The sequence below is a fragment of the Rhea pennata genome, chromosome 16 (genome assembly GCF_028389875.1).
Source record: "Rhea pennata isolate bPtePen1 chromosome 16, bPtePen1.pri, whole genome shotgun sequence".
In the NCBI taxonomy this organism is placed as follows: Eukaryota; Metazoa; Chordata; class Aves; order Rheiformes; family Rheidae; genus Rhea; species Rhea pennata.
This window is the reverse complement of record NC_084678.1, coordinates 8167697-8180504: the sequence shown is the minus strand read 5'-3', so window position 1 is coordinate 8180504 and position 12808 is coordinate 8167697. Positions and strand designations below refer to the sequence as shown.

Below are 12808 nucleotides of genomic sequence, written 5' to 3'. Positions count from 1 at the left end.
ATGAGGCAAAGGGGGAAGGCCGTAGGAGATGATGGCATCATCGAGAGGGGAGTTGAAGGGGAAAATAAAACTTAGATTTAATCCTGCATCCAGATGCCTCCCTGCTGTTGGGAGTGCGGTGTCAGGTGATTCCCATGAAGAGATTATTCATCTGGATCCAGTTGCTAAATAGGACCTAAATTCAATTCATTTGTAAAGGTAGTTTTGCTACTTATTGATTATTAAGTGTTTTATGCTCACTGAAGCATTTTTTATGTACTCCAGAATTTTCTTTCCAGTATACTTTCTCCTAGTTACCCAGTTTGGCAGTACTTACGCTCTTTTTTTCTGCACTCATTTTGAGTGTCAGGCTAATATATTCAGAAACTAGATTTTACAGGTGAATTTAAGCATTGCTACAGAACGCTTGTATGGAAGTCTGGGGAAGCACCAGCCATGCATGTTCTTTATCTCAGCCAAAGAGAGGGATTTTAAATAAAAATACTTGCAGTAAGCCATCTAAAAATGGTGGGGAGGGTGGTGAAAAGGAAATGATAAAATTGCAAGATTTTCATGATTGTTATTATAGTTATTGTTTTTCTTTTTTTCTTTAGCTAGAAAAGTATCCCCAATTGAAAACTAACTGTGATTCAAAAGTTTTTTTTCCTTTCTTCTACTGGAAACATACTAGAGATAGAGGCAAGTAATGCCAAACAGAAATGGGAAATTGCAGTTCCAAAAAACACAGACTTGGAACGTGGTTTCATAACTTGAACCATTTTTGTCCCGTATCAGAGAGAGCAAGTTAGTTTGGGTTTTTATTGGCTGGGAACATGACTCTAGAAGAAAAAAGCTGTAGAGCTTTAAAAATTGTTCTATATTTGTATAGCTTCTACATTCATAGCTTTGTAGATAATCTCACTTTCAGTATAAACTTCATCTCTCATGTATTTGCTAAAGTTCCAAACAAAAAATACAGTTTGTCTTTTTACTTTGAAACTAAAGTAAATAAATTTAGGAGCAGACAACTTTTATCATCTGTTCCTCGCTTACATAGTTGCATGTTTTCTTACAAGAAATTCAATTTTAACACATTACCTCAGTTTAAGACTTACAATTAAGCTAATAGTTCTACTGTCTCAGAAAAATTAATCTTGAATCAGATTTGCTAGATTTAGACACTGGATACCATTATCAATCAGATGTGATAATTTACAGTAATATTAAGCACAGATTTGAGTTCAGTTATCTGCTTCCAGAGATATCCAGTGATACTGAGGTACTCTATGCACAAGAGGACCTAATAGTTGTCTAAGCTGGTTATTTGAACTGATAAAAGTTTTGAATCTTTGCATTAAAACATTGTATGTAGGAGGCAAGAGAGGGGGGAAGACACTTAAGTCACAAACCACCTTTTTACCTGTTAAAACCCTGTGTTCAAGTTCTGTTTTTCTCCTCTGGCAGTTGATGGCAACATCATGTTAAGGTAATAAAGTGAAGTAACCTCTTTTTTCCAGTGTGTGTATGATGTGCTTTTTCAGGAAGACTTGATATTGATGAACTCTGTCTTTCGCAAGTGAGTAAACTCTTACTTAAGGCACTATATAAATGCATGAAAAGAGGTTAGAGAAATGCCATACTTCTGTTGCTTGCATTTACTTATTTTTTTTTTAGCTGGCTTTTCAAAATGTGGATTATTTAAGATCTGGAAACTGAGATTCCAGCTGGAAGGGCCTATATAAAGACGACTTTTTTTTTTTTTTTTTGGCTATCTACTTTCCTCTCTAGTTCATAATTCTGCTTGTGTGTTATTTAAGCTCTGATTTTCATGGTTTAAAGTCCCAAGTATTTTACCTCTTTGATTCCACAGCTTCTGTGTTATACATGTGCATCTTCTCATCAGTATTTTTAAATTACATGACTGTCGTAGTAACAGCCTTTCCTCCTCATTCCTTTTTTTTTGATAGGGCAGAGTAGCTTCCTCCATAATACATTAATGAATACTGATAGTCCATTAATTGGTTGGTAAGGCTGCTTCATTTTTTATTTTTATTTTTTTAGCTCCTAGTGGGTCATTTCCATTGTCCTATGCTTTAAACAAATTAACTTAGTGAAGAATGCAACTTTGCATTTTTACTTGTTTTCATAAGTGCTTTTTCTGCTAAAAAAGTAAACAGAACAAAAAAGCCTAACCCACAGTTTAAACTTTTCTATTGATTTATTATTGTATGTATTAATGCCATTTGCAGAGCTATAGAAATCAACCAGAGAGCTGACTGACCACGCTGAAGAGTAGCTGAGAATGACCACCTTGATTCCTTTGTTTTATGCTTCAGTTAAATGAGTTAATTCAGAATTTGAGTAAATTCAGAAAAGAAGGAGGATCCAGTCATTTTCATGGGGTGAGTAAACCTAATTTAAAAATCACTAGGCAAGTACATTCCAACTGACTGCATGATTTCCTTTTTTATGGGGGGGGGTGTTGATGGGCCAGCCAAGATTGGGGATTTTTTTTTATTAGGCATTCTATAAATACCTGTAGCATAGAGACCACATCTAGCAGAATTTAGGATATAAATAGACAAGCTAGGTTCACTGTGGGGAAGAATCATACCTCATAAGCAGTAAGTGGTACAATGGCATCAAAACACATTGACTGTGGTGTTATGGGACTTCCTGGGGCATGGGAAGAGAGAGATTACATAGGAAAAGACAAGCTGGAAAAACGGAAGGGAAGAGGGACACACATATGGTGAAGCATTAGGAAAGATGAACCGGAACAAGCAACCAAGGGAAAAATGGAGTCTCAGGCAAACCTTTAAGCAAATTTTGGACTGTTGTGTCCCGCTTTGGCTGCTGCTCCTCCTACAGGTTAGAAGCTATAGGTGGTTTCTGCAGTCTTCAGCTGTAATTATAAGGCACAAGGAGAGAAAGAGGGGAAGCATCATTTGAGTGTGACTGAAATGAGGGTCATCTCCCTTGACCTGTTCTGAGCACAGGAATATTTGAGGGTGAGGAACTGATCTGTTTAAGCCTATGTTGCTCTCTGTATGTTCTTAATATACAGGATTTACAAGACAAAGTACAGAAAATCAGGATTTCTAGGCCATGTGTTTGCAAAATATTCTCTTTACACCAAACTTTCAGCATGGACAGAATCTTCTTAAAGTTAATGGAATTCCAGCTCATGTGGCTAGAAAGGTCTCACCTTAGTTTGTGAAGGAAAATGGCAGATATAAAATATGAAAAAATGTAAGATGTATATCTGATGTTTTCACCTGTTCCTTACATAAAAGAAAACACGATAACAGGACAGGCTTATTTTAAACATTTGTCAATTAATTATGAGAAAAATAAAATGTGACAGCAACAAAAACAAAATAAAAACAAAAGCTTCTCGTTAAATAATAATAGCTGAAATTAAAATTATAGGACCCTATCAGTTGTTGCTGATTGGAGAATAAAAGAATTAGCTGAGGTTGGAGGGGAGTTTTTCTATTACAGTATAACTTTTCACAACTGGAAATAGAGTTTTGGCCCTTTCCGTGACGTGTATGGTCTAACCATTGTTGCAGAATCAGGACTCTGAACTAGATGAATGATTGATATGTTTCTGCATGATATTGCTTGCTTTTTTTCTCCTTTTCATTAGCCATTACAAAGCAGACTTTTACTCAATGACTAAATTTTGGATTTTAGGTTTTATAAAGTAAAAGTGCTTTTCAGCTTTGCAAAAATGGAATTGTGCAAAAACGGGACAGCAGTTGTAGCATAAAAATATGGTAGTGAATTCTGAATATTCTGTGCTGCAGTTTGAAAGCAATCCGCCTCTTTATTGAAGCTCTGTTATCTCTGCAAAAAAAGAGAGCTGTTAATAATGTACAGGGTAGGTCATATAATTGGACTGGGGGAAGTGAAGCCAGTATGGATTTGTGCCTCTGACCTATGATTAAAATGCTCAATAGGAATCATACATCAAAAAAACTCCTCAAAATTAGGCAGTTGAAGTCATTTTACTATAATATGTAATAGAATGATAATTGTAGAGCCTTAAGAAAGGTAGGAAACAGGCTCTAGATTTTAGGTAGCATATAAGAGTGAAAAGCTATTTTGTTCTTATGTGACAACAAAAGTAGAAATCCAGTTCAATGTCTGCATCTGGTAATCAATTACTGGCTCTAATGTAATGATGTGCAATTTCTGTGGTGACTGATACCAGGTTTTATTTAGAATCTATTAAGTAAATGAATATTCTACTTGTGGAGCAGGTGGAGCAACTACTGCGTACGTTAATGTTGTGCATTCTTAAAAGATAGTACAAGCTCCTAGATCTCTATGGTTTTATAATACTTTTTGTTTTGTTCTGAGGCTCTCTTCTCCTTTCAATCTAGAAATCCTATTGCAGTCTAGTGTTACTTCTGTGTTTTAAGAGTGTCTATTAAGTGATGAAGGGCACAAATGCACAAACTAGTTTATAATACTGTATTTGGAAGATTGATTTTTTTTTTTTTTGTCACGGCACGAGATGTTTTCTGGAAGGAAGGGAGAGGTGGTGAATATGAAGTAGAATGATTGTTTTGGTGGGGGTTAGTTGTATATAGAACAGTCAGATTAACATTTTTGTATAAAATTATTTTCTAGTTTATTTTAGAGTCTTGTATTAACTGTACATTTAAAAACAAGTAGTTTTGAAATTAAAATTGCTCTTTATAGATTCTGTAAACTGTTATATTAGTGGTATAATATGGCATGAAGATGACTGCCATCTAACTGCCTGTGTTTTACTTATTTATCCCAAGGATTCTGTTTGTTGGTATTAGATGGGTTGTTCTTCCTAAGTTATTTTAGGGGTATGTATAGTTGCACAAAAATAGAAATTGAGATTGAACGCATTTTTCTCTTTAATGTAGTAAGTAGATTCTCTAGATATAGTTGGTTCTTGTGGTTCTTGTCTAAATAGAATCTACTTTAATACATTCTATACATTTTTAAAACTCTCTATTAGTTTATACTGTTTTTAAACCCTTGTTTTGGTATTTAGTGTATTTTATATTATAGCTGTTTGGAATTGAAACTGCGTTGTTTTACAACATGGATATTTTCATTAAAAAACAATAATCATTTAATCAAGTAATATGTACAATATAAATCTATATTTTAATGTGAAAAGAGCTTACTTTAGATAGCTGGAATAATGGACGCAGTAAAAAGAACAAAACTGTATTGTAATTGGTCTCTTATATCTGTGTAATTACTTAGATATTGACATATGAGTGACATAAGTAATGATGATCTATTTCCACATACATCTTTATGCACTTACATGCTGTTTCCATTGTAATGAGATACGTGCATTTCCCTTTTGGAATGGAGACTATCTCTCTAACTAGGTAGTTCTTCAAAGAGGAAGAACAGCTTTGAAGATCACAAACTGATTAAAACTATTAAATAAAAAAACAGTCTTGGAAATAACCTTTCAAAAAAGAGAAAATATTTAATGATATATTGTCAGAGTAATATGTGTGTTTTCTCTAGCTTGGATAATGATAATAAATTAGTGAATTATGGTTTCAGGCTATTACACTTTTGCCATATATGGGGATTTAATAAAGAAAAAAACTATTTTAGGGAAAATTTTAAATAAAAAATGCTTTAGATTTTTCCAGAAAACACTTAGCATTTACGTTTTATTTTGTAAAAGTATTTATTAACCCTTTTCCCTAAATCTGATACGAATCTATCCCTTTCCTTTCACCTCTGTTAGGTGAATAATACATATTCATATAGATATTTACTGTAATACAGCAGTAAAACCAAAAGGCTGTGTACAACATAGTTGTTTTCATAATTTTAAAATGACTAGCCAATGAAGGAAGAATAAGCATAGTATCTTCAAATGTAGCGTATACATTTGCTCTGGAGGTGGGCTGCAAGTCTGGAGTAATTGACAATATAATATATAGGAGCTGCATATTAATCCTATTGATATGATTAGCTTGTGAATAACTTCTTTCTCTCTATATCCCCCCCAATAAATTTAATTCTTTGTTGTATCACATCTAAAAAGCATCACCAAAACATAAATAGGAAGGAAAGCACAGATCTGATCTGTTCTTTGGCTTCTATTGCTAGAAAAAACATCTGTCTTACAGACTTACTTCACTTGAACTTATAAATTTGACAATGTTTAAGGCCATATTAATAGAGTAGAAAGAAGAGAGCTTTAAAATAAAAATATGTACTCATTTGCAAGTCATAGCATCATAGGAAAATTCAGGTTGAAAGGGACTTTGGGAGGTATCTATTCCAACCTCCTGTTTAAAGCAGGGTTGAGTTATGAGATCAGAGCAGGCTGAACATGGGTTTATCCATGAAAATCTCCAAGAACAAAGACTGCGTAACAAACAGGATTTTGCAATCCAATCTATGCAAATGTTTAAAATTTTGTGTTTTCTTTTCCCCTTTCAAGAATGTAAATTTCAGATAATTAAAATTATCCTATGTGGTACAGTTCCTAACCAATTCCTAAACTTAATTCTTCTACATAAATATATTTCCTCCCACCCAGTCCCAATGAAACTGGGTTCTGCTTTGCTTAAGAATCTTTTTTAATTTATTATTTTATACCCTTTCTTTGAATAAGCTTTATGTCAGAATGAGCATGGTGACTTTCCGTGGAATGAAGAGGCATTATTGAATATAGCTTAAGAAAAGAAAGCAAGTCAGACGTGACCTTTGGGCATAAACCGACTGTTTATATAGAATAATGAGAATGAGCCATGACCATTTGTTAGTAGTCACCTCTGTTTACCTTTGTCAGACTGAAGACCATGAAAGCCTGCAGGGCTTTTAACTGAACCAAAAATGTGTTACTTTGTATTAAGACCTACATTTAACCTTTTGCAGCAAAATCTAATCTGTGTGCATCAGAAACAAGTAAGGCTGGTGTTTAAAAAACCAGCCGAACAAAAACTGTTGTTACAGGTCATAATCAAATTGACAGGTTTCTACAATGATTTAGTAGTCCTAGAATAGTCAGATGAAAGTAATTTTATCTGAATATTTTTTTCTATCACCTTACCATTTCTATTAACTATACTGACAGAATGCATGCCTGTGTGTATGGGTGCTACTAGCGCTGTGCAGAAGCAACGTATCCTACTTGCTACAGAATGGACCTTGAAGCTGAAGTCTTAGTTCTGTCCCAGATTCCTCAAAATTTCTGTCAAACCCTTTAACTTCTGATAACTGATGTTGTCTAACTTGATTATTTTGGCTTGAAAGTAGCATGTAGTTTTACTAAAGAATTAAAAGGCTTGTTTTTAATGCCTTTTTCCTACATCTTGTGGTTCGCCAATGAATCGTAAGAACAGAAATCAGCTGAAGAAATACTAGACAATTTTCTGAGGATTTTGGATGTTTAAGCTCAAAGGCAAGTGAAAATGCATACCGTTTTCTTTGACCTGATGTTCCCCTTCTTTTATATTCCAGCCTAATCACCCAGGACTCATAACATTGAATTTACTTTGTCATATACAAGGGGAAAGTAAATTATTTGCCCCTCCTTGTTTTTCCCATTTATTAACTGATCTTGGTAATGCTTTTATAAAGTGTTTGGAGAGTGTTGCATAAAAACAAAGTATTGAGAATTGCAAAGCAGTAACAGTAATATAAGAAAACAGACTAATGAAAATTAAAATATGAGACTGCTGGATGGAAAATCTCTTCCACATAACTGTAGTATTTCTGTCACCTTAACATTTCTATTAACTATTATTTTCCAGAACTTAGTCAATAGACACAAGAAGAGCTTAGATACATTAATAATTTTTAATTTGGCTAGAACAGATTTTATTGTCCTTGAAAGACTGTAATTTTCATGCATTGAAAAAGCAGATGAATGTCCTGGGTGAAACTCTGGCCTCACTGGAGATAATAGGGCCTGGATTTCACCCTAGGGTTTTATGTAATGAGCTATTAAACTGACATTTAAATAGATGACCCTGTAATGCAAAGACAAATATTTCATTCATGCATTAATACAATAAGTATTCTGTCAAGGAACAACTAATGACTAGAAATAATTGGACCTGGAAATAAACCTTTTTTTAAATCTAGTATTTCTTTATCTCTTATCTGTGTGGATAAGCTGCCTTTATTTCTTAGCTTTTAAAAAATTATTCTAATTAATCAATATTTATAACTACATTTAATTCTTTATTGGAAATAATACTTTTGCTGCGGTTGAGCTAGTATCTATGTAGTGGTGTTTGAACACATTACATTGGTATTACTCAGCTATAGAAATACCTAGGAGAATATTGCCTAACATGATTTTAAAAATGAAAAAAGATTAAACCCATTGTTGATGGTTTTTGCTCCTAAAAGTACAATAAAACATAAACTTTAATAGAGAATTGAGAAGACATTTTTTTTCTTGGTTTTATTATCTTGATTAAGGACTATTCACATTATAAACAGAAAGTTTAAGTTGATTGAAAACTATGAGCCTGAGATCATGCAAAAACAATTTGCCAATAGTGCCTGGGCAGGGCAGCTAATAGTGGCTAATTGCCAGATACATAGAAAACCTTCTTTTCTTCTTTTTTCAGAAACTTTTTTTTTTTTTTTTTTTTTTTGCTTGTTAGACTTTCTCCTATGAGAAGGAATATTCATTCACAGCTGCTGACCAGTAATATGTTTGCTACCAGCATCTGTTCTTACGCTCCTGTAATAACGGAATCATTTATTTCTGTGCAGTTGTCACACCAATGAAATACTAGAGAAAAACTGAGAATTAATAAATAAAGCATTCAAATCAGTGTTCTTATAAATACAACTTGTATACCCTAAATCCCCAAAAGAAAAAAAAAAATGGAAAAAATGTATCTATATAGTAGTGTTTCCTGATCTTGTGTATGTGCAACACAGTGAAAGGTATAGTTTGTAATATTTCAGTGGTAGTAATGTAGGGTGCACACTAGGGAATGTAAGAGGAGAAATCATTGTATGTACTGCTAAGGGACTTAATTTTATGCTTCAGTGGTTTAATGATGTGTATATATTAAATGTGTTAATTAATGGAATTTAGTACAAGATGTGTTCATCATGCCATCTACTCTCTATATACGATAGAATTTTGTATGGTATTTTATAATGTTCTTAGTCCTGCAGAAATACTCTGCATCTGTTTTCTCTCTCTTTCTTCTTTTAGTTGTTTGTAAGTTGTAAGAGATATCTCTGTAGGTGTCTCAATTATCCTCTTGGAGGAAGATTCTGTTTGTTTTTACTAATTAAAGTAGTTGGGCTTTTAATTACAAAACTGAACAGTTTACTTAGGCTGCCTGAATTAAAAAGTGATTTATTTATGAACCACTACATAGTTATACTTATATGGGTTGTTTAAAACTGTATTGTCCAGTATAGCTATCTGCTATAAGTTTAGCTGGCAAAAGACTGTCATGATGCCATCCAAAGAAGGATGAATTATGCTAATGTTTTGGTGCTGTATGGGAATTTCCTTAATAAGGATTCCTCAGAGAGGTAGTTTGATGTATATTATGTTCTCAATATTATCACAGTGATGTGGCTTCTTCCCATCACTAGGAAAAAACGCCTTTCTTCCCATCACTAGGAAAAAACGCCTTTCTTCCCATCACTAGGAAAAAACGCCTTTCTTCCCATCACTAGGAAAAAACGCCTTTCTTCCCATCACTAGGAAAAAACGCCTTTCTTCCCATCACTAGGAAAAAAAGTATGTTTGTGATCACAGAGTCTCTCATCCCTAAGCTCAGGTCACACTCTGTGTGGCAGTTTTAAGTGAAATAGATTTCTATGACTGTTGGGTTACTACAGAGAAATCAGATATTCCGAATTGAGCCATTATGACCTTTTCTGATTAACCTGTAGCACTGTAACAGTGTGATTGCAATACTACTTGAAAAAACGGCATTTTTTTTCGATTTCCTAAGATACGTGGAAATACATTCAGTTTGTTCAGAGGGAGTGACATTCTCGTTGCAAATACCCACTTTTAATGCAAAAAAAGCTCAGACACACCTGTCTGATTCTTGAGCTTTACAGCAAAACTGAACTAAAATTTGACATATCAAAACTCATAAAATAAAATCTGCTTTGTGCAAGATGAAGTTAATTTTAAATGTCATCTAGGGTTGACAGGTCTTTGAAGAAATTTGGTAATAATTTGTGATGAAATTAGAGGTGTGTTTTGAGGGCCCATATGTCTTCCTGTTTTTCAGAAAGTGTTTTCATGGTATATGTATTTTAAATGTATATTTATTGGGATTATGTGAGTGTCCCCTGGTGGCGAGACTTTCTTTCATTGCTTAATACATTCTGGCAGGGGAGTCCCAATTGCCTCAGTGCTTTCTGCCTGCTGCTGCAGTGTACAAGAACCATTTTGTTTCCAGGTTTGCTTCCAGCCTTACTCTTTTTAATTCATATTTACTAAGATTTGCTTATGTAGTCCTAGATATTTTACTGTAAACCTACATTGGCAGAAACATGCCGTGACTGAGACTTCTCAGCATTAGATTAACACATGAGACACCTGATGTGGCTAGAAGATGATTCTCTAGCATAGCGAGAAGCGCGTGAGCCCTTCTTTTCCATCGAAGGGCAGGATGGACTGTTCCGAGCTTACCTCACAAAGAAAGTGTTGAACACTCTGCTGGCCAGGGTTCCTCACGGGGGCCAGAGCGGCGAGTGCTCGCCTAAGAGCCACACAGGTCAGTAACGGGTGGCTCGGTCTTGGTGTTGATACCAATCAGTAGATGTGATTTGAGTATAGGGTGTAAGCATGCCTTTGATAACTTCTCTTCATGCTGCCAAAGTAGAGAGTTTTCTGATTTCAGAAGGGGCTTCACCCTCAAATTGTCTGTGGTTATTTAAGCAGATCAGTGAAGTCTCTGTGCCAAAATCTTCATGTGAGTATGTAGAAGCAGTTTTCAGAGAGCTCAGTTACTGGTGAATGATTCTTCTGGGGACTGGAGTGTTATTTTGTTGTAAGAATTTCACATAATTATGAAATATAAATCTTAATTTCTAAATCAGAAATGAATACTGAATTCTATGGCAAAAACTATTTTCGATAGCATTTTCTGTGTGATTATATGACCAACTTTTTTTTATTTCGTTGTAATGACTGGAAAAGGGACACTAGGGGGTGCTGCACTTCTACCATCGTTAGGAAACGATGTAGGCACACCAGCCAAATCTGAAATCGTTACCATTTTCTTCCACAAATAGAGAGGAAAACCGCTTTTGGTCATTGGTATAATAGGGGTGTTTTATCGCAGCATATCCGAGTGAGTAGAAATACATCATTTTTAAATTATTTTGTAAGATAAATTTCAGGATAAAATGTCCTTAATGCTTATATATAAAAAAGTTTATTTTAAAATATTTATGCTATAGCAGTATCCGGATCAAAAACCAGATCCCATTTCATTAAGGTACATGCAAAAGTAGGTGAAGAATGGTTCGTATACTTTATCTACAAAGCTACAGATATGTTTAGTCTAGGCCCTCAATCTTAAGACTTGCCCTTTGACAAAAATAAGAACAGCTTGCAGATTTAAAATTTAAGTTGTTAGAGGACAAAACTGGTGCTTCTGCACTATAACTTGTTTTTCCTTTAAATAATTTACATTGTTTTTATGTGCTTATAAAAACTGCAAAACAGAAATATTTAAATGTTGTTGAACAATTATGTAAACTTCCATCATATTTTAATGTGAGGAACAAATGCATGTAAAAATGTATGTAGATTACTACTTCTAATTAAAAATACATTCTAGCAACAAGCAGGAATGATAACTTTCAAAGATACTGCTGTTTATAAATTATTAAAGCATTTGCTATGCAGATCTTTGCAAATAGAAGCAATGTCAAAGACAATCTTTTTAACAATTATACACAAGTCATGTAGGACTTGTTTTTTATATTTTAAATTATGCAGACAGTTGCATTTCAAGTTTTATGCTGCTGGTCATGTCTTACACAGCCATGCTGCTTAGCTCTTAAAAAGAGAATAGTATTTGTTCATGGCTCATTGTTCGTGTTCGTGGCTCTTTCTTCTTTTCTGGGCTGTCAGAAAAAGTGTCAATATGGATTTTTGGGTACAATCTGAAATGCTGGTGGTATTCTTTCTTACCTTTCCATCAAGATCTAAATTTTCCTGAACAAATACATACACATTTAAATAAATACAAGAGTTCACTGCAAATATATTGTAGGCTTTGTGTTTTATTTATTTATTTCTTTATTTATTGCTGTTGTTTTTAATATAGATTCTCACAGAGAGAAATAAGACAAGTACTGAAAGGTTCATTTTGCTCACAGGAATGCAAAGTACTATGCTCACTCAAAACACTGTAGATAAGTGGCAGGGGTTATGTAGGAAGATTCATAGCATTGTGAAGTTAAGGTTCAGGAAATGCAAAATATAAAACGGGCTAATGTTTTTATGTAATTCTCTTTCTGTAGCAATGTCTTTGGGGAGCAGAAGGGACAGAAGAGATTATTTGAATTGATTTAACAGCCTCTAGCTGTTAAAAGGGACAATCCTACCCATTCCTCCTACCATTTGTAGCTGCATAGTCTAACCCCACCCTTCCTCCATCTAATTTTCTACTGATTGAGCCCGCTGAACTGGCTCACTGTGGGGTCATACAAATAATAAATCCACTGTAATGGAGGGAGTGGGAATATGTGGCTGTGAATGAGGAGGTGAATAAGAGAGCCCTTTCCGGGGCAATAAGCTGTTGTATAAACTTGTTTAATTACATTCTAAGGGCTCATCTGAGAG

The 12808-nt window shown here is 34.3% G+C and overlaps 1 protein-coding gene and 1 long non-coding RNA gene across 2 annotated transcripts in view; both read left to right on the top strand.

Moving 5' to 3' along the window:
* The first annotated feature begins 165 nt into the window (after nt 1–165).
* LOC134147617 (uncharacterized) lies at nt 166–2347 on the top strand. Its single transcript, XR_009960040.1, has 3 exons — nt 166–198; nt 1497–1555; nt 2229–2347. It is a non-coding gene; the product is annotated as an uncharacterized LOC134147617 (long non-coding RNA).
* Nucleotides 2348–2367: 20 nt separating this feature from the next.
* The window catches only part of ZMYND8 (zinc finger MYND-type containing 8), an 83659-nt gene continuing 73218 nt past the window's right edge, over nt 2368–12808 (top strand). The window contains exon 1 of the mRNA XM_062588921.1: nt 2368–2381. Coding sequence (XP_062444905.1) covers nt 2377–2381 — 5 coding nt within the window. The 5' untranslated portion in view covers nt 2368–2376. The remainder of the gene's footprint in view (nt 2382–12808) is intronic.